Source organism: Colletes gigas, unplaced genomic scaffold (genome assembly GCF_013123115.1).
Source record: "Colletes gigas isolate AHSC1104 unplaced genomic scaffold, ASM1312311v1 Colletes_gigas_Sc00084, whole genome shotgun sequence".
Lineage (NCBI taxonomy): Eukaryota > Metazoa > Arthropoda > Insecta > Hymenoptera > Colletidae > Colletes > Colletes gigas.
The window spans coordinates 148,786-172,442 of NW_025106712.1; the positions used below are offsets into that span (position 1 = coordinate 148,786).

Genomic DNA, 23,657 nt, shown 5'->3' on the forward strand with positions numbered 1-23,657 from the left:
TGGGGTTATTTTTATTGTGTGGTATGCCTGGTGAGTGAGTGGGGAATGAATGAGTGTGGATGTTGGCAACGCTGGGGCGCGAGAGGGGAACGCGCGGAAATCCCATGTATAGAGAGACTGTGATGCACACGTGGAGAGAACATTGTGAAAAATATATATACGTTAATTTATTAAATAGAAAGAGGCTCATTTAATTTGACTACCAAATTCCTCCCACAGTATCTCCCTTCCACATACTTTCATGCAAATGAAGGAAACATCCCCCAAATTAGAATAGATAGAAACGTTCAATTTACGAATCAAGTCTGGTGATCATTTCAAGAACCATTAATACAGTACTAGCAATAAGTGTTAGAGAAAATACACATACTTTCATGCAAGTAAGGGAAACATCCCCCAAATTGAAATAGATAGAAACGTTCAATTTACGAATCAAGTCTGGTGATCATTTCAAGAACCATTAATACAGTACTAGCAATAAGTGTTAGAGAAAATACACATACTTTCATGCAAGTAAGGGAAACATCCCCCAAATTGAAATAGATAGAAACGTTCAATTTACGAATCAAGTCTGAAGGACCATTTCAAAAACCCATTAATGCAGTACTAGCAATAAGTGTTAGAGAAAATACACATACTTTCATGCAAGTAAGGGAAACATCCCCCAAATTGAAATAGATAGAAACGTTCAATTTACGAATCAAGTCTGAAGGACCATTTCAAAAACCCATTAATGCAGTACTAGCAATAAGTGTTAGAGAAAATACACATACTTTCATGCAAGTAAGGGAAACATCCCCCAAATTGAAATAGATAGAAACGTTCAATTTACGAATCAAGTCTGGTGATCATTTCAAGAACCATTAATACAGTACTAGCAATAAGTGTTAGAGAAAATACACATACTTTCATGCAAGTAAGGGAAACATCCCCCAAATTAGAATAGATAGAAACGTTCAATTTACGAATCAAGTCTGGTGATCATTTCAAGAACCATTAATACAGTACTAGCAATAAGTGTTAGAGAAAATACACATACTTTCATGCAAGTAAGAGAAACATCCCCCAAATTGAAATAGATAGAAACGTTCAATTTACAAATCAAGTCTGAAGAACCATTTCAAAAACCCATTAATGCAGTACTAACAATAATTGTTGGAGAAAAATCGCAAAATTAGAAAGAAATGTATGGGATTTTCGCCTGTTCCGGTCTATAGTGTTTGATTGTTTGTTGCAGAGTCTCTCGAGGATGGGTTCCCGAAGGAGCGGGTGTCAGGCGAACGCCGGCGTTCTGAAGAAACGCGCCAACATGTCGTTCATGCTGGTGGTCATGTTCTTCGCGGTGTTCGGGTTGATCGTCTTTACGGAGATATTCCTGATCGACGAGAGACGGGGTGTGGGTGTAGGTGGTACCGGAGCCCTAGGAGGTCACAGGAGCGGACATCGATTGCCGGCTGCGCCCGATCGTCCGGATTACGGGGAAATCGGAGTAAGTACCCAATTAGGACCATCTGTATCCACTTAATTAAATGCGCTGTTTGATATGAATCTCCGGCTTTATTTAGCAGTGTACCGAGCGGACGCTAGGGAGAAAATTGCCTCCATCGTTTTCGCTGAAACGCTACCGAAACTTTATCAATTAGGGGGCTATTCTTACCTAGAATGTTAAACCTGCTTTTTTCGGAACTTCTAACAAAGAAACTATAAAACTTTTTTCGTATCGATTGTGGCACATGTATTTACTAACATTTAACCCCTTAACGTTCATGCCCGAGTCTGACTGCTTTGAAAAACAATATTTGTTTAATCCAATGGTTTAAGGGATGATAATATTTGTTTTCCTTTAAATTATACGTTAGATACAACATTGTAATTAACAAAAACCGTATTTTTAGAAACAAATCCAAAAAAGAAAACTGATCATTGTTGGTTAACCCGACAAAATATGAGCGTTAAGGTGTTAAAGAATACAGACTATTGTTGTAAACAAAAAATGATAACAATTACGCGAACTGTGTCTGGTTAGAGGAAGATATTGTAAAGAAAAAGTGTCTTGCTGGGGTGCATGATTCCGATCATTCCTTTGATCCCGAACAAGGAAACAAAATGGCGTATTATTTCGTATGAATATGACTATGGCGTGAACCAGTGGAAATTAAAAATCTTGATAGTTGAAGAAATGGCGGCACTTTGAAGTTTGAATACAAAACATGCTGACAATTTTGGCACGAATCATGAATTTGTATCTTCCAGGCAGCGTTGCGTTAAAATTTCGTTCGCCGCGTGTGATATATTGCTTTGGAACGAATTACGAATTACTCTAAAGAGGTGGATTCGTACGCGTTAATTTACAAGTTTTGTAATTACAATAAGCCCGGAGAAAGGTATTTTCAAGCAAATTATGAACGTCTGACGTTAAGTTTTTCGTCCGTCTCGTTGAGTGAATAATAGATTTTGTTAGCGTAATCAACGCGATTTAATGGGGACGGTGACTCGTTAAGGTAAACGAATTACGTTCATTAATTCGATGCTAAGATAAAAATTCTAGAACTGGTATTTTTCGTTTGGCCTCCGTACGAAATAAAGCGAGCAATTCGCGACGTATACACCATAATATTTTTTACGAAGAACCGTGAAGAATTTAATGCGCCCAATAGTGTTCTAAAAAATTCATTTTTGTGCAATAACAGTAAAAGGTCAACGAATTTATTTATTCATGCCTTCTCTTCCTTCATGACTGACCTTTCGTTGCACTTAATGATTTTATCTTGCGACCTTATGTTATGGATCACTGCATTTATCTTTATAGGTGCTGTCGAAAGATAAATCTAGAAATATGTATAGTGTTCCTTCTGGGGAAAGACAGATGTAAATAACTATATATGTAGATAATTGTTACCAATAAGTCCCTTTTATACTGCAAACAATTATAAAACTAGTATAATAATTTCTAATGTAGTTTATGTATGTAGTCGTATCAACTAAGTGTTTTTTGAACGCTTTCGAGCTTTCAATTTGTGTAATTCCCAGAATTACTGTTACCCGTACTCGCCACCAGAGGGACTGCTCTCTCACAAGTGCTCGATCGAGCATCGAATGCTCTTCTCTCCTTTTATTCACGATTAACGAACAAACAATTTTGGATTCGTTTATGTCTCATTGCAAAAACATACGTAAATTAGAATCTAATGTCTTACACCGAAAATTCTAATATAAATCTAGTTTTAGAATCTAAAAATTTCATTCGTTGTTCATGAATAATATTTAGATAACAGCAACGAGAATCCGGTACAGTGTAATAACTTTATTTATCTCTATATGTCTATCATAATGACAAGATTCTATGGTTTCTCGACGACCATGATAACTGGGGTTTTGGGGAAACTCCAGAAATAAAGTTTCAACTTCCTATCCTCTGATCATTCCCTTTAGGAGTTAAATTAAACGCGCGTGAAATATATTTTTCTTTTTATGTATTCCAGGTACTTCCTTCCTGTATTGTAAAACCATAATCACAAAGGGAGTTGGAAATTGCAAGTAACACGATATCCGTTGACGTGTTTCACGATTTTCGTACGTCGCGTGCTGGCCGTAGGAAACGTAAATGTACGCAGACATTAAAAATTAATCGCGCGTCGTTCATGCTGTACGGTCGCTACATTATCAGTTATTTCGAGCTTTACGATTTCGTAATTGGCACGTATAGAGCACCGATAAGAAAAATATGTAGACACGTATGTTATTTACATCGATTGACCGATATAAACGGATTTGTTTCGCTCTCGTATCATGCAATTTCCAACCACCGAGAACTATTCATTACGATTCTCTTGTAAATATTCATTCCCGATCGTTGACATATTTTATATTTACATTTCGATTGCACGACATATTCGTTTTACTAATTCAATTACTACAATGTAGATTTCAAAGTAGATTTCGAAGTAGATTTCTGTATAATTGCGAACAAAGCTGCGCCCGGTTAACTGAAACCGAATCACTGTTCAATTATCAGTGCTATTTGTTCATTATCAAGTGCTACTTAGCGTTCCTTGGGTAATTATCGAGTAATAGAACGAGATCTTTTCTGCTTCTATTAAGCAAGATCGTACCTTTTTAATCGTGCAAGATTTATTACCTTAATTTAGAAAATAGTGAAGTTATAATAATGTTTTCTACCGATATGTTTGGTAGAATTTTATCAGCTTGCATCCAGTAGATCTCAGAAAGTATACATCAGATTAATTGAGCCGTTTATTTTGAAAGTGGCCAAAGTCCATTTATTTTCAAATCGAGATATTTAAAGGTTTTCTTATCAAGAATGGAGTTAGGCCACTTTCAAAATTAACGTCTGATAATTAGGAAGTTTTTAAAAATGCATATAAAATAAAATATGCTACTGGTCAATCTATACCTCCATTTTCATTGTACAATATAGTTCCATGCCCCTAGTGGTGATACTGTGAACTATAAAAACTCTTGATCTGACGACGATTGGCTAGCTAATAACACGTGGCGAAATTTGGATAAATGGTAGTAACGGAGGGAGAGATCTAAAATAGTGTCTATCGCCAATAAACGCAAGTTTTAAATGAGCCGTTTATTTTGAAAGTGTCCTAAGTCCATTTATCTTCAAATCGAGATATTTAAAGGTTTGCGTTTCAATGAATTTAAAAATATACGTATAGGATACTAATGAGTCATACTGCTTAAGTGTATCTAAGGCTGTTAAATTTATAGTTCCTATTAAAATAGTGGCAATTATTAAGCGAATAATATGCGTTTTCTTATCAAGAATGGAGTTAGGCCACTTTCAAAATTAACAACCAGATTCATTATAAAATTTGAAGGCGCCCAAGTTAATTCAACATAATTTAAGATGCTTCAAATTGAAAAAAAACAATACTGAATTTATTTTACATATCTTTAAAACACTTTGGAAACATAATTTATGCCATTCAAAACATTTTTTAACTACACAACGTACAAAATTACAAACATAAATTTATTACAAAACAATTTACTACTCATCTACATATTGTGCGTGTGAAAGGGATTTGAAGAAATCATGATGTTCCGGTGGTATATATCGTTGTTAGAATGTGGAGGGCTCAAACACTGATTTGAGAACCTCGTCTAACGGGGGTCCGGATCACGAGGGAATAGGAGGATGGAAAAGTAATTGTCACACGTTATATATATTTTCACGTCGTCGAAATAGTTCGACGACGTCGTTTATTGCGGAAATTTAAATGCGAACAGCCTGTCTTAATTAGATTATACGCGACAAAAACCTCGCCTGTCTGACCGGCGTCTGGCGTGTGCTCGCGTCACGCTGTTCTGAAACAAAAGAGACGGAACGAGGTGTAAATATACGGTAACGTTTGTCACTCTCTCCGTCTCGTTTTAATGTTCACGCGCTCCTGGTTGTGCTTGTCGCACTCAGGAGCGGGAAACTCAGCCGCCGCGTTACGCAGCTAAGCTAGTGGACTGTATGTGTTTGTGTGCGTTCCCTTTAAACCGGTAAACGTCTGATTGCAGTTTTGGGGAAGACGAGATTCAACCTCGTTTCTTCCTCGACTGCAGGTCTCGACTGTCGTAGGAGAGGGTAACGGATGGAGGTTGTAAGGCTGCAACCGTACCCGGTCCTTGGCCCTTTACCACCTTCTTACGTGCGTACGGGCACGGTGTGGTGCAGGTTTGCCAACGGCGCCCTTGGGTCGACTTACTATTGGGCCTGACACCACGTTGCTTAATGAATCAACGTCCTACGCGCAGAGACCGTACCTACTAGGCTGGCGATCTTTGGGCGTGTTCTCGCGATTCGCCGTAAGCTGGGAGTTAAAATTGTCCTACACTTCGACCGGAAGATGGCAAAGCCACCCAGGGTATTTTATACGCCCCTGGATTGTGGGTTTCGAGCCGTTTGACAGTCAAGGGAGGTTCGAGGGTCAACCTCGATACCTCCGACACGACCCCTGATTACAGCGATACGTGTCTGTATTCAGGCTGAGGTGGATCGTACCCACTGCTGAATTCGAAATATCGGATTATAACCTGCGAGATCTTTACAGTCTTTGGATCAGGTCGTGTTCCGACCTGATCTGTTTAATTGGTAAACGGCTTACGGAAGTTCACGGGATGGGATTGTTTTACAACCCGTTCCGTATTGAACGTCCTGCGGAGGTTCACGGGATGGGGTTGTTTTCAACCCGTTCCGTATTGAACGTCCTGTGCAAGTTCACGGGATAGGATTGTTTTCCAATCCGTTCCGTATTGAACTTGTTGTTCCCGTTTACGGCTCTTTTAAATAGTAAACGGGTTGTGGAAGTTCACGGTATGGGATTGTTTTACAATCCGTTCCGTATTTGAACTTCCTGCCCACGTTTACGACTCTTTGATTTTAAATTGTAAACGGGTTTTGCGGAAGTATTGACGGTACCGGATGGATTCCCAATCCGTCCTCGTACTGTACTTCCAACCCACGTTTACAATTTCGTCGAAAGTTCGAGTGACTCGAAACTATTCGAAAGTCTTGGAAATTACGGGGGAGCGGGATCGTATGCCCATCTGCTCACTGCCGGTCCCAAGTTAAGAGTGACGATCTAGCCCGGCTAGTCAAATTCGGAGGGGAGAATCTCCGACTAGCGGCGCTGTAGACGAATTTGAATTCGTCTTTGTCCAACTTATTATTGTCGTACCTTCTCCTTATACACGCGCCGAGACGTTAGCTCGAAATCACGCGTAGTTTCGTCGATCGCGTGATGTTTCGAAGAAATCCGTATGAGACAGTTTTTATAACCTGTCTTGTTTTTCGCGTAGCGGACACGAGAGCCGAACGTTCTCGAGTCGGTTACATACGCAGAAAAACAATACCGGGTGACGAATAATATTCTACTATTCTTGTATGCTTCGAATTAACGCGATATTTAAACAATCGTAATAGGTCAGTTATGTCCTTGAATTTTGCTGTTGTAATTTGTCTGATATTTTTATACAGCGGTGTCGATACAATATTTTCGAACTTTCTTGGTCTACCCCGACGTGGTAATAAATTCAGGACTTAAAAATTTTCATTCTCATTCATTGATGTCTTATAGAAAATTTTATACGGTTCATTTCTGACAAAACGCATCCAACATATTTTTAACCAGTTTATTGATTCTCCATCAGAATTCTTTACCCTTTGAAAAATTGCGTCTTCGAATAATTTTGTTGATACAAAATCTTCTTGTCTCGTTTCATTTACAATAAAATTATTACCTTTCCGACACTTTTTAATAATATTCTTATAATCTCGGGGAACGAACAGTAAATTATTTTTTTTTAATGACATTTCTACCACGCGAAAATCTCTATCATTTGGTAAAAACGAATGTCCTGATATTAAAAATTTGTGATCTATGCTTTCCACATTATTTTCCAAAGTTGGTACAATTTTTAACCACATTAAAGCTACTTTAATGTTTCTATTTTGCCCGGCGCACATGTCACTGTAAGCTATAATGTGTCTTTCACTTCTTAAATTTTTAACATGTTTTAGGATGCATGAAACAATTTCTTGAGCACCTCTGGATGCAATAGTTTCATCCCAAACGTACATGGAAACATTAAATATCTTGATTCAAGCATAAATGGAGTTAGGCCACTTTCAAACTACACGGTTCAATTATTGAACTAACTCTGAAAACTTATGTGTCAAGAATGATCGTATTTGCTCGGAATATAAGCAACCTGAAATGCATTACTGGTAAATATCATGAAGTTGTACATGTAACCATGGTAACCGGAAAAAATTGAAAAATGGAGTTAGGCCACTTTCAAAATAAACGGCTCAATTATATTAGAAAATAAAAATATAAAGTTAGTTATACTTTTGATGATAAAAGTGTTACGAGCGGGAGCGCGAGATCCTGGATTCGGTCGAGGGGCAGTACTCGACCGGTGGTTTTGGGTATGGTTAGGAAAAGAAAGGAGGTCCGGACGAACCAGGGGCTCTATACCCTGGGAGCCGTAGGTGGAGGTTACGTGGACGAACCAGGGGCTCTATACCCTGGGAGCCACGGGGTTAGATTTATAGGGAAAATGAATGGTTTCACGGACGAACCAGGGGCTCTATACCCTGGGAGCCGCTAGTAGGAGTGGACGAACCAGGGGCTTTATACCCTGGGAGCCACGTAGGTTTTTAGGATGTTTTAGGATCTTGCTCTCTGTCGTGATGGTACACCTCGAGCGGTAAAGGTGTACCGGGTTCGTGAGATACCCCTAGCCTTACGGTTAATATGGTTCAGGGTTGCCTTGAGTGAATAACACACGTAAGGAACAATAACTTGAATATATATTTTTGACGATGCTCAAGTACAGCTATGGGTTTACAAGAAGTTGTACAATTGCTAAATTGCCTCGAAGGCGAAAGATTCGTCATCGGCTTTTAACGCGGCGCGTTCGCGGGAGCTCTACTCGATTAATGGACACTCACTGATAAACCGCTAAGGTAGATAGTCGTAGATAGTTGCTTGAAGGGGATTATAGCCCGATCTTGCCCTGAGTGTCACAGTAACGTCGTGCCAAGAGTTTAGGTAAAACTGAGCTCCCCGAGTAAGAAACCGCGGCCCTTATATAGTTGAAAATGCCCAGTACTCCACGGGGGCATTACCATAAAAGGCAATGAAAATTGGGCCGGGTGTGCGCATACGGCATGAGTCAACCCCGTTCAAAGGGTTGCTCGCTAGATGCTCGAGCCAACGCCCAAGTCACCAAACGTTTCAGCCCCATGCATGAATGATATGTAACAAAAGCATATTTTTCCGTTGTGAGGTCCCTAATTCACATTTCAACTATGCCAGTTAACATTCTGTATATTAGTCTAGCACAACTTGAATGACAAATCAATAGGATAGTTTAATCGGTTTAGAAATGGCCGTGAATATGTAAAAATCTAGTCCAAAAACACATTTAAATAATAGCATTGAATAACGATTTAACGTAACAATTTTATTTAAATATACATATGTATCTTTTTACTGGAATTCCCCTTGATTTAGATCGATCAGTATAGCACTCTTCACAGAACAAGAATACTTTACACGAGCAACAGTAACACAGGGAGTTATTGTTTCATTGACAGCAACATTGTGAAATACGACATGCACGTTTTAAAAGTCTTAAAATTAAATTTTATATTAATTAATACTCATCTAATAATGTGTGATAAATCATGATTCCATTATCTTTATACTGTTACATACCATTCCAAAATTCGCTATGTTCATATCGTATATGCCTCCTGCGGTCAGTGAACATGGTCTACTGCATCTAATTTGCATCATGCGGAGTAATCTTTGTACTTCCAAAGGTGTGTGATACCATTCGGACATGTATCTATCAGAATTTGATGGAATTGTTTAAGTGTATCGACTTATTTGATACATTCTTGCACATTTAACCGTGGAAACTTTTAATTCGGTATAAGCATACGCAAACATAATCCTATTACATTAACACTAAACCTAATGTATACCCACTCCTACGAAGACCAGTCTAATGATCAGTCTTATTTTTTATCTTTTACGAGGCAGCGTGTTTTACAAAAAAATATAAATCGTTGAACTGGTCAGATAACCGACTGTCGCAGACACCACACACTACACATTTTTCTTAGAAAACAAACAATAAGAATAAAAGTTAATATTGAAAAATTCATTGTAGGTATACTATAAGAAAAGTCGTGAATTAAATGGAGTTTAAATAACATTGTGTGTTAAAAATTGTAGAAAAAATTTAAAAAACGCTCATTTGACCGATCATGGTAGGTTTGATGTTAATGATGTATACGTTTTAAATGAACATTGGACGAATTTTTAAGTAAAAAATAATTGATTTGCTTGGAAGTAGCATTTGTAAGTTCAGAGAAATTGTATGTAGAAGAAGATGGCCACACTTTGATACAGTATACTTAAACAAAAATGCACAAGAACCTATAAAATAACTTAGTAGCTCGTTTTTCGTCAACTTTCTACACCTTAAAAACTTACACATTGGTGGCTAAGTCTAAACTGTAATCTAGAATCACTTGTCCGGGTAAACTGAGAAAGAACAAATGAAAGTTCTGACCAGCGAAGAAAATACAGTATCTGAAAGCTTGATCAGGTTCGTGCAAGTGTACAACAGCCTGGGAAACAAAATTTCGATATGTTTAACAGTCCTTAGAAACAACGTTATCGAAAGATATACATATGTCTTACTTGAAATGCTGTGATGCTAATACCCATCATGTTAAATCCTATTTGAATTAAGTAATTCTTCCGATTAAGATTATCCAAGAACTCGAAAAACCTTCAAACAAAATGAGACGACATATCAGTTAAAAACCATAAAACTGTTTATTTTTAGTTTAATATTATGTAATCGATACGAACTTGATGGCTTTATTGTGAACTATAACGCACTCTCTAAAATCTTCATATGTGTTGCCCTTCGAATTATTATTTTCAGCTGCTTTCCTAATCTTATATCTGTGTTTATCAAAATTATTCGTATAAATAAAAATATGTTTATTTCTACGTATGTAATGGATATAAAAATTAGTGAATTCCACATTCAATAGCTATGATGCTCTTATGAGCAATTTTTCACAAGCTATTTTGTTCAAGTTTAACAATGATAATACAGCAAATCTTGGAAAACCTTACCTTATGAAATACTCTTTTACGTGCAGTCCAGACTTCATATTCTGATTGTTAATATTAGAATAATATAATATGAATATAAATACAATTGATTATTTCTTTAGCTATATGATATTATAAATATTGACGAAACAATTATCAAATGTTTACATGGACTAACGATATTACAATATTTACAACAGGATTAATATAATAGTAATCTAAAACTTATACTGTTCACTTATCCAAACGAAAATGACTCGCAGTTATCCAAGCTTTGCTGTATGTTTTATTTATCATTTGGAGATCATCCAGTGCGGGTATTGTTTAGTCTGTCTTAAACAACTGGTAGAATACAATTTTTCTATTTCACGAAGAAAATAAATTTTCGATAGAAAAATAGTATGCCAATATCTCGTCTCTCAATAATATAGTGTGAAACGTTCGAAATGTTACAATTATATTTACCCGCATACGGCGAATAATCCAGCAGCGTGATGAACTATTATCATGTATAAAGAATCAACAGTGACTACTGTTAGTATAACACAAATCGCACAGATAGTCCCGTGAATATATATGCTATAAAAGTACTCGTCGCTATCCACGAAGTAGTAACCTTTTAGTATTTGTTCTAGCCGTCGGGACTCGTTTAGCGGTACAGTAACGTCCAATAACGGATTGAGCAGTGGAAGCAATGAAAACAGTACCAAAAATGTTAATAAGACGTCTGAAAAGTGTACAAATAATACTTGTCATTATGGTTACACAAAATACTGAATGTTCACAAAAATTAGGGACGTTCTTCTAGATCGTAGCAAAATGTTGTAGGACTTTTGATTGATAATTTCAACACGAATTTTGTTTTTCCGTACCCACCAGGTGATTCTTGTAGAGCTCTGTTTCCTAAACACGAATGTGAAAATGGAATTGCTGTATCACCCTCAGTTTTCGAAAAACACGAGTTTTTGTGAAAACGTCCAATTTTCGGCAAAAACGAGGTTGTATTACGTGAAAATTAAAAACATCAGACAGTTCCACTTAATCTTAAAAGATAGAGGAGAGATTCCTGAATATGCTAACATCGATAGTTATAATATTTTGAGCTTTTGAACGGTTGTAAATGATCGCCAAAGTTTGAAAAAGTGTCGAAGTACTTACGTACTTTATACACAAACACTTTTGTATACTTACGGAAAGTTCTTTACCTGACACGAAATCTATACACAGGATCTGATTCTGCAGACATTTCTGAAGAAGAAACTGTCCAACAGAAGTGTAGAAGTCGTTCGCAATTGTCACAGGTCGAAAAAATGTGTGTCGGGAACGCGTGCACGACGTTTGACCGCCACGCGGCTGTGATACCACCCGCATTCGTCAGTACAAACAACCGCGTCAGCACTCCTCGCCAAAAACATTTGAATCACCATCCATATCTTCACCACGCAGCAATAACATCTGAGTCACCATCCACATCACCACCTAGTAGCAACAACAGCTGAGTCAGACATCAGGCCCAAAACCAAGCACCCCTACTCTACGGCCATACCGACCTTTATAAACCCTTCGCCAAAATAAAGCACAGACCAGTATTTCACAAGTCGAGACTCGCGTAACGTTACTCTGTCCGTCCCTTATCATCAGCTACGGCATAAGTCGCGACAGAAGGCAACAGTGTACGCACGTTACCTTAAAGTTTCGCGAGTTCGTGTTTTTTTTCAAGTGACGCGTAAAGTCCCGTCACACGGCCATCGCTTGCCTATCTCGGCGCGGCAGTGCCGTAGCTACCTACAACCGAAACTGGTATAATGGTGCAATAGGGCATGCACTCTGTATACAGGGTGTTCGGCCACCCTTGGGAAAAATTTTAGTGGGGGATTCTAGAGGCCAAAATAAGACGAAAATTAAGAATATTAATTTGTTGATGGAGGCTTCGTTAAAAAGTTACTAACAATTAAATTCAACAATTTCAAATCGTTCTGGAAAAAATTATTTTAGATTGCGGGGGCAATTATAATCATTTTTGGTGGATAGACATACCCTCGAATTCCTACCCACTTTCTAGACAAAAATTCGAGAAGGTGTGAAATTTTTTGACAAAATTAAAAAATTTCAAATCGTCGTGGAAAAATTATTTTTAGTTGCAGGAGTCAATTACCATCATTTTTTATCATTAGACATACCCTCAAAATCCTATCCACTTTCGAGAAAAAAATTTGAGAATGTGTGAAAGGGTATAGCCGAATAAGGAGGTCAAATGTGCCCCCAAACCGAATGGAACGAGCCACGGGTCATTCGATAGCAAAAAAAAAATAACCCCTGTGTGCAAATTTTTAACTTGAAATCTCGACCGTGGGGGTAGTAATGGGGTGAATACGAAAATCATGTTTTTGAATAATTTCTCTTGACCTATTGAGTAAAAAAATGTAAAAAAATTCAGAGACATTTCGGGTACCGGGGCACATACTTTGGGAGATTTTCAGATTTTTTGATCGAAGAACCAGGTAGTGAAAAATAAAAAACAGCAAAAAATGCCGAAAAATGCCGATTACGTATTGAAGGTGGCCCGGAACTACTTTTATACTTTTACAGTAAACCGGTATTACTATTACTATTACTCTCAATTTTTTTCAGATTTTTCATTTTGGTGCGCCGCAGTGAAAAAAAATAAAAACCGAGTTTTTCCTCATTTTCTGCGTATTAGAGTAACTTACACGTTGAATTTTTATGCATCCTTCAATGTATAAGTGTTTTGTAGACTGTTTAATGTTTCTACACTAAGCAGAATTACATAACAATTGAAACAAATAAAATAAAGCCAACCGTTGAGCGCAATATATCCTAGAAAATCAACGATATTTTCAACGGCGTCGATGGCGCAGCGTTAGAGTGTCCGACTGCTGAACCGCTGTAAGTTTTTTTACCATAGGTTCGAGTCTCTCTTCTGGAATTAGGATTTTTTTTTCTTCATTATTTTTTTTTTCAAATTCTAACTATATAACAATGCTTTATATTTATTTATAAATGTTCTGAAAGCATTTTACAAATATTTTAACCTGAAATATGTATAAATATAGTTTTGGAGTGTTTTTTGCGTTTTTATTTTTTTTGTCAACCACGATTATTGTTTAACATCTCTTACACTGAAATTAATGTGAAATGTTAGTTTTCAAATCTCTTACCTTTGACTATTGTGAATGGATCGGAGCAGAAGATTGTATATTAGCTTACTATTACTTCTTCTCGCCCTTCGATCAAGCAGATCTTTCCTTCTTTTTCTCTTTCTGTGATAAATATGAATGTTTGCTACGGCTTCAGTATCTAACGTAGACATGTAAGGGCCATTCCACGCCAAATCTATTAACCCACTCTCTGCCAATGATACTTTTTTCTAATAAACCCATTTTTAAGTACCAGTTTGATCGTTTCATGCTTATTTTTGAATTAAGTATCATTGCTCGATGGAAACCACGGGAAGGTGGTGAGCTTTTTCCATCAGGAGAGGCGAAGGATGGGTTAGAAGTGATTACATGGATCGGATGAGAGTAAATGGCGGACATAAGTGTTGGAAATAAAAAAAAGCATGGTTCAATCTTCAATCTCAAAAAATCTGAAAATCTCCCAAAGTATGTGCCCCGGTACCCGAAATGTCTCTGAATTTTTTTACATTTTTTTACTCAATAGGTCAAGAGAAATTATTCAAAAACATGATTTTCGTTTTCACCCCATTACTACCCCCACGGTCGAGATTTCAAGTTAAAAATTTGCACACAGGGGTTATTTTTTTTTTGCTATCGAATGACCCGTGGCTCGTTCCATTCGGTTTGGGGGCACATTTGACCCCCTTATTCGGCTATACCCTTTGTCGAGAAAATTAAAAAATTTCAAATCGTTCCGGAAAAATTATTTTCGGTTGCAGGGGTCAATTACAGCCATTTTTTGTGAATAGAGATACCCCCGAAATACTACGCACTTGTGAGAAAAAAATTCATTACCGAAAATATAGTTTCTGGCCAGAAATGCTACCCCGCATGCGAATGTTTAAAATGTCATAACTCCTAAACGGATTGGACGATTTTAATGTTTAAAAAAGCAAACTATGCGTATTTTGCTAAGGAATACGTGGCAATTCCAAAAATATTCGAAAAGTTATTTCTTGACTCCGCAAAATGTGAGAAAACCCATAAAAATGGTCTAATTTTCAAACAGCCATAACTCCTACAATAGTGAATATATTTCGATGAAACTTTTTTCTGAAGTAGAGATCATGGGTACCTACAAAAAAGTATTGGACAACTTTTCTGTATGGCGTCAAACAAAATTACTAAAAATGAAAAACGAATTTTTAAGAAAAATCAACAGTGCCTTAATTTTTCAGGGTAAATGAAAGGTTTCAAATCATTCTGGAAAAATTATTTTCGATTGCGGGGGTCTATTACAATCATTTTTTGTGGATAGACATACCCCCGAAATCCTGTGCATTTTTGAGAAAATAATTCAGTACAGGCGGAACTTTAAACGTTAATAACTTTTTAACTAAGCCTCCATCAACAAATTGGTGTTCTTGATTTTCGTTTTATTTTGGCCTCTAGAATCTCCCATTAAAATTTTTCCCAGAGGTGGCCGAACACCCTGTATAGTATGTTTGATTTTTTTTGTAACTTTTATTGCTTAATATATTCGTATACTCTAGGATACTAATCACTGAATAATATTTTCAAAATCTATGCCAACTTATCAATGGAATCACTCGAACATGTACGCTTTTCTTAGAAAGATCTCGAGTAAATCCTTGCTATTCACACTTCGCTCTTAGGAATATTATTCCTATTCTGTGAGGCAACCCAACAATAAAATGTTGTTTATTTTTTAACGGCTTTATATTTAAAAAACCATTCATATACATACAATGAACATCGAAATTGTTTAGAAATGGAAATGATCGAGAAATGTTTTTTACAAATCCACAAACAGATTAAAAAATAAAAAATGATAAACATATACAGGAATTGGGAGCCTAAGATATTATCGGTGTCGCATCCATTATGCGTAGCTACGGCACTGCCGAGCCGAGGTAGGCTAGCGATGGCCGCGTGGCGGTCAAACGTCGTGTACGCGTTCCCCACACAAACTTATTCTACCTGTGACAATTGAGAACGGCTTCTACACTTCTGTTGGACAGTTTCTTCTTCAGAAATGTCTGCAGAATCAGATCCTGTGTATAGATTTCGTGTCAGGTAAAGAACTTTCCGTAAGTATACAAAAGTGTTGTGTATAAAGTACGTAAGTACTTCGACACTTTTTCAAACTTTGGCGATCATTTACAACCGTTCAAAAGCTCAAAATATTATAACTATCGATGTTAGCATATTCAGGAATCTCTCCTCTATCTTTTAAGATTAAGTGGAACTGTCTGATGTCTTTAATTTTCACGTAATATGTACCTCGTTTTTGCCCAACATTGGACGTTTTCACAAAAACTAGTGTTTTTCGAAAATTGAGGGTGATACAGCAATTCCATTTTCACATTCGTGTTTAGGAAACAGAGCTCTACAAGAATAACCTAGTGGGTACGGAAAAACAAAATTCGTGTTGAACAGTGATAATTTTACGTGGAATTAAATCCGAGAAGGAGTTGAAAATTTGTGGAAAAACTCCAATGGAAAACCTGTTGAAATTTATGCGAAAGCACTTACTTCTGTATAGTTGGGCAATTCTGCTTCCTCTCTCAGTGAGGACATCTAGATGATGCTGTTCATCGGCCAGCTTTAATTCCTCCCATTCTTCTTTCACGGAGTCATATATTTCTTTGAACTATAATGTTGCGTATTGCTATGATTCTGTGCACATAATAAGCTCCATTTACTGTAAAAAATGTACATACATTTTGTCTGTTGAGATGAAGACTTAATAATTTTACAATACCGTCAATAGCTGTAATCAATGCCGGTAGGCTCTCGAGGACCCCGTCCCAATCCTTCTGGGATGACGACAACTGAATTTGGAAAACCTACCGAAATAATATTGTTTGATTATTTACGTCGATGCTTAGGATTCGATATTTTTCAATTTCTACATTCAATATTGTTAATATTCATTCATTAATTAATCGGCTAATTCCACTTACCGAAGGTAGTACTATGCTGATGCTAATACATATTATCAAAGCAACATTAATATTACTTTGTAGATCTGTTTGCGATGGAAACTGTCCCAAAAATATCAAATACTTCTTAAGCGTTTTATAATGAGAAATGCTGAATACACTGCCCTCGCATCTTTCGTCTTTCTGAAGAACTGAATGGTTTGAGCTTAATTATGAAACGTGCTGAATTAAATACATTGTTAATTAAAATCAAGTTATAATAAATTGGTTAGATCGTTTCTAAAAATATTTACTCTCAAGCGTTAACTACGTTATACACGCAGTGAAAATATTCGATAAATATTTACTTCGTTAGCTTTGTCCTGAATCAGTTTATTTTTCTCAAAAACGGTTATATTTCATCATTAAAAATAAACAGATTTAGAACAACCCCACTAAAATAAATATTTACGCAACCGTGTGTAAAATTTATTTTTAATTAAATATTTTGGTTGAAAATATTTTTGAATAAATTTTCTATTGTAAATTGATCTCGAATGAAAATGATCAGTTTGGCATCTGGGTGGCCACATACCACGCATGCATGAACGCAACGGAACGTTCCTACGGACTTATTTAATAATAAGTTTCGCGTGATCGCATTGTTTAGTCGTATTCGACTCCCCTAACAGATCAACTAACTGTTTTTGGGCAAGTAATATTTAATAATGTTGAAATACCGTTCATCGCAATCGACTTTATAAGCTGATGGCCTTTCAGGATTATATGTATATGTAAAACACATTACTAGATTTCGTCTTTAACGTTGCCTGACATAAAACGATATAATTTAATCAAATTAATTAATATAAGACTCATCTCACCGGTGACAGACATTCTTCAAATATTAATCACTTTTATATTTCTGCCTATCGATTCACGTAGCACTGTTGGACGGAACAATGTTCCACGAAATAACGAATAGATTCTGTATTGTTGGAAAATGGTGAGCTTTTAAATAACAAGTTTCAAAGAGGTACTCCGTTCTGAATCTTTGTAAAGACTACATATTTGGTCCGCGCGGAGACGCGTTTCTTTACGAACAATGACTCATTCGAAAACGAATTCAAATATTTATCCAGGGAAGAATCTCTAACATTGGTAAAATCTCACAGTCAATGTGATATGGCAACAACCGTATTTATAAATATTAAAGATGCACAATGCTTATTATCAAAGGGAAACACTGGCGCTGCTCCAACCGGTTATTTTCTTGTCTACCGTTTGTTCTTTGTAATTCATAAATAATGTCGTAATGTGTACCTATCTGTTGGTACATTGACGGACTATTATAGTTAATGATCGAAGAAAATGACAAAAGGAAGAAGAGAGTATTACTTCGACAGTCAAACGTTAAATATCATATATAAGCAGAATTCTGGAATGACTTTGAACTATGCAGACTATAGTTACAATCGCCATCTGATCAATCGGCCAGTCAGTGACAGTTAGGTGTATATACCTCCGATACGCTCCGATTGATTATCCTTTTTAATACTTTGAGCTCTAAACATTGCACGCGGCTGGCTGTTGTTTTTTGTTCATCGATACATTTTTTGAAATTAATTTTGGGTAAAGTGTGAACAAAAGTGAATCAGGTGAGTCGTAAACAAGTGTCACCCGATATTACTTATTTTATTTTAGAGAAACAGTGAAGCGTTCCTTCGTCAGATCTCGCCAACTGGCATTTAAATACTCTAAAAAGACACTCTTTCTTACAATATCCTATCTACCACTTTAAACTATTTAATAATTTAATAATATATGTTAGCGTCAATTCCTTTTTCAAGGGGTGACACGTGTCAGGGTCAATGCATTTGAGGCTATGACCAGATTCTCAAGAGTATCGTAGGTATCGATACCGGAACCATAAGTCTGTCATCAGACTTGGCCCACTCGAGGCGCGACGAAGTCTAGGAGTCGCGGATGTTTTGTTTATATGTCGGCGATAGGGAGCCCCATCGCCGATTCTCGAAAGGTACCGTGCGTGTGGCCGATGACCTGAAGTCATGGTGCTGTACGACACGTGTAGTACGATAAGGATTTTCTAGAAGGATCTGGCCACGGAGTGGGGAAGGCTTTGCCTTTTGGTAAGAGGACTGTGATGAACCCCACGGCACTTACCCCAGAACCTTGGTAAAACGCGGATCGTAAAAACATTTTTCTAACATATAATAATATATGATGAGTGTGTATCATCAGATGCATTAACTTCTTACTAAATTAAAGTAAATAATTACAGTAGAATTGTTTCGATATTAATAGTCCTGTTCTTCGACTGTCGTTCGTTTGTTTTTGTTTCCACCCGCGGTCCTTTTCTTAGGTTATCGACTGCGGTTGTTGATTAAAGCACAGTGGCATCACTGTGTATAAACATCTGCTGGTGTTCGTCGAGATCTTTTCTGCTTCTATTAAGCAAGATCGTACCTGTTTTATCGTGCAAGATTTATTACCTTCGTTTAGAAAATAGTTATGATAATGTTTTCTACCGATATGTTTGATAGAATCTTATCAGCTTGCACCCATTAGATCTCAGAAAGTATTCATCAGATTAATTACAGTGAGTGTAAAAAGTATTCGTACACTAGTCAATTTGAACAAAAACTTTGCAGAACTTTGTTTATTACCCGCGGTCCTTTTCTTGGGTTGTTGACCAAGGCACAGTGTCATCACTGTGTTTAAACATCTGCTGGTGCTAAATTTCGCTTCCACTGTCGTGAAATGAACATTCTAAATCGCATCAATTCTTTTTCTCTTGGTATGCAAATGGTCGAATGTGGTTTGGATTGTAGGACATTTTAAACTTCGAACTGAAAGCAAATGAGGAAACATTGGTACATGTCTGTTAATGAAGTTTAGTAACAAGTTCCTTCAAATTTTGGAGATCTTGGCGTCATATTCCAGTGAATAAGTTACATTACAGATGTTCCAAAACTACTTTGCAATCGGTCGACTTTGATTTAAAACGGAGGCAGCAAAGTTCGTCCGAAGATAATCGATCGTGACCGTGATATACAGTGAGTGTAAAAAAAAGTGTAAAGTCAATTTGAACAAAAACTTTGCGGAACTTTGTTTATTACAAAAGTATGTTAACAAAAACATGCATACATATTCTTAGAAATCTCGGGAACAAATGTCATTAACAACAAATTATTTATTTATATTTATTATGAAAATATTAACAAATTACCAGAAATTGACCTAAAATATACGCGTAACAAGTATTCGTACACTTCTAATTTTACAACAAAAACTAACAACAAATTTTAGTACATAAACCTAACAAAAATCAGTCTATTTGCTATTTTAGTATCTAGTGGGATTTCCTTTAGATTGTACAATCGCTTTAAGCCTTTGCGGCATTGAATTTACTTAATTTTTGGTTATAGTACTAGAAATTTTGTTCCATTCCTCTAAAAGTGCATTTTTTAAATCTTGTTTCGAAGAAATGTGATGGTCTCAAATTTGTTCTTCAAGTTGACTCCTTAAGTGCTCTATCACAATTACGTCTGGAGACTGTGGAGGGATTTTTAATTGCTGCGGCACATTATATAGGATCCACTGACGTGTATTAGAAGCATTATGATTTGGATCATTATCTTGCAAAAATATATAATTGCCCTGTAACTGCATTTTATTTCCACTAACCTGAAGATGCTCTTTTAGAATATCGATGTACATTTTCTGATCCATGATACCATCGATAAAATGGAGGGATCCAACCCCGCTCGCACTCATAGAGCCTAACTGCCAAACTGTGACTGATCCTCCTCCATGCTTTACGGTCGGCTTCAAATTTCTTTTTTCGTACTCGGTACTTTTTTTCCGCCATACTGTACATCGTCCATCTGACCCAAATATGTTAAATTTACTCTCATCGGTAAATATAATGCGGTTACAGCACTCCATAGGAACATTAACGTACTCTTTCGCGAATTGCAATCGTTTCTTTCCATTAATTTCATTTACGAAATATTTCTTACGAGCTACTTTGCCGTGATATCCTCTATCCCGTAAAAAATTACGCACTGTGCTACTGCATACATAAATGTCCAGATCATTTTTAAGTTCAACTGTGATTTTCACCGCACTTATCTTTGGATTTTGCTTTATTTTTCGAATTATCCATCGGACGGTATACTCGTTTATTATTCGTTTACGTCCGTTTCTTGGATTATTTTTTACAGTTTTTCGATCGCCATATCTGTCAATGATTCCTTGAATCGTGGGCCTCGGTCTATTTAAAACTTTAGAAATTTCGCTCAGTGTTTTACACTTATTATGTAAATTTATAACAATTTTCCTTTCTTCTTCAGAGGTTTCCTTGCGTTTTCGTCCCATTTTACTGATCATTTCGTTGATAATGTTTAAATTCAGGATACTACCTATACCGACAGCGTCTCCAGACATACTGATGCTAAGTATGTTTACATATCATGGATTATCTTGTAATCGTTCTACGTGGAATGTTACGAATCAAAGACTGTACGAATACTTATTACGCGTATATTTTAGGTCAATTTCTGGTAATTTGTTAATATTTTCATAATAAATATAAATAAATAATTTGTTGTTAATGACATTTGTTCCCGAGATTTCTAAGAATATGTATGCATGTTTTTGTTAACATACTTTTGTAATCAAACAAAGTTCTGCAAAGTTTTTGTTCAAATTGACTAGTGTACGAATACTTTTTACACTCACTGTATATTAGAAAATAATAATATTAGAATCAGTAAAATATTAAGTTAGTTATACTTTTGATGATGAAAGCATATTTTTCCGTTGTGAGGCCCCTAATTCACATTTCAACTATGCCTGTTAACATTCTGTATATTAGTCTAGCACAAACAATCAATAGGATAGTTCAATCCGTTTAGAAATGGCCATGAATAAGTAAAAATCTAGTCCAGAAACACATTTAAATAATAGCATTGAATAACCATACAGTGTAACAATTTTATTTACATATACATATCTATCGTAATATCGCGAATTTTTACTATAATTCCTATTGATTTATGTCGATCCATCAGTACAGCACTCTTCACAGAAAAAGAGTACTTTACAGAGCAATAGTAACAAGGAGTTATTGTCCCATTGACAGCAACATTGTGAAATATGACATGCACGTTTTAAAAGTCTGAAAATATAATTTCGTATTAATTAATACTCATCTAATAATGTGCGATAAATCGTGATTCCATTATCTTCATACTGTTACATACAATTCCAAAATTTGCTATGTTCATCTCGTATAATCCTCCTGCGGTCAATGAACATGGTCTGCTGCATCTAATTTGCATCATGCGGAGTAATCTTTGTACTTCCAAAGGTGTTTGATACCATTCGGACATGTATCTATCAGAATTTGATGGAATTGTTTAAATCTATCAACTTATTTGATACATTCTTGCACATTTAACCATGGAAACTTTTAATTCGGTATAAGCATACGCAAACATAATCCTATTACATTAACACTAAACCTAATGTATACCCACTCCTACGAAGACCAGTCTAATGATCAGCCTTATTTTTTATCTTTTACGAGGCAGCGTGTTTTACAAAAAAATATAAATCGTTGAACTGGTCAGATAACCGACTGTCGCAGACACCACACACTACACATTTTTCTTAGAAAACAAACAATAAGAATAGAAGTTAATATTGAAAAATTCATTGTAGATATACTATAAGAAAAGTCGTGAATTAAATGGAGTTTAAATAACATTGTGTGTTAAAAATTGTAGAAGAAATTTAAAAAACATTCATTTAACCGATCGTGGTAGGTTTGGTGTTAATGATGCATACGTCTTAAATGGACATTGGACGAATTTTTAAATAGAAATTAATTGATTTGCTTGGAAGTAGCATTAGTAAGTTCAGAGAAATTGTATGTAGAAGAAGATGGCCACACTTTGATACAGTATACTTAAACAAAAATGCACAAGAACCTATAAAATAACTTAGTAGCTCGTTTTTCGTCAACTTTCTACACCTTAAAATCTTACACATTGGTGGCTAAGTCTAAACTGTAATCTAGAAGCACTTGTCCGGGTAAACTGAGAATGAACAAATGAAAGTTCTCAGCGATGAAGAATACACAGTATCTAAAAGCTTGATCAGGTTCGTGCAAGTGTATAACAGCCTGGGAAACAAAATAACGATTTGTTTAACAGTCCTTGGAAACAACGTTATCGAGAAATACACATATGTCTTACTTGAAATGCTGTGATGCTAATACCTAACATATTCAGTGCCAATTGAATCAAGAAATTATTTCGATTTAGATTCTCCAGGAACTCGAAAAACCTTGAAAGAGTATGAAATGACAAACCACAGTTAAACACCATAAACTATTTATTTTTAGTTTAATATTATTTAATCGATACGAACCTGATGGCTTTTCTGTGGACCATAACGCACTGCCTAAAATCTTCATATCCGTTGCCTATCGAAACATCTCCATTTTTAATCACTTTATTATTTTCAGCTGCTTTTTTAATCTTATATCTGTGTTTATCAAAATTATTCGTATAAATAAAAATATGTTTATTTCTACGTATGTAATGGATATAAAAATTAGTGAATTCCACATTCAATAGCTATGATGCTCTTATGAGCAATTTTTCACAAGCTATTTTGTTCAAGTTTAACAATAATAATACAGCCAATCTTGGAAAACCTTATCTTATGAAACACTCTTTTACGTGCAGTCCAGACTTTATATTCTGATTGTTAATATTAGAATAATGTAATATAAATGTAAATAGAAATTGATTTTTTCTTGTATTTAGCTATACGATATTACAAATATTAATAAAACAATTATCAAATGTTTA

General features: G+C 36.0%; 1 protein-coding gene across 2 annotated transcripts in view; it reads left to right on the plus strand.

The window, feature by feature from the left end:
• Positions 1–23,657, plus strand: part of LOC122403902 — a 70,555-nt gene that overhangs the window by 27,167 nt on the left and 19,731 nt on the right. For both annotated transcript variants that reach the window (XM_043407698.1, XM_043407699.1), the window contains exon 3: positions 1,238–1,489. In XM_043407698.1, coding sequence (XP_043263633.1) covers positions 1,250–1,489 — 240 coding nt within the window. In that variant the 5' untranslated portion in view covers positions 1,238–1,249. The remainder of the gene's footprint in view (positions 1–1,237; positions 1,490–23,657) is intronic.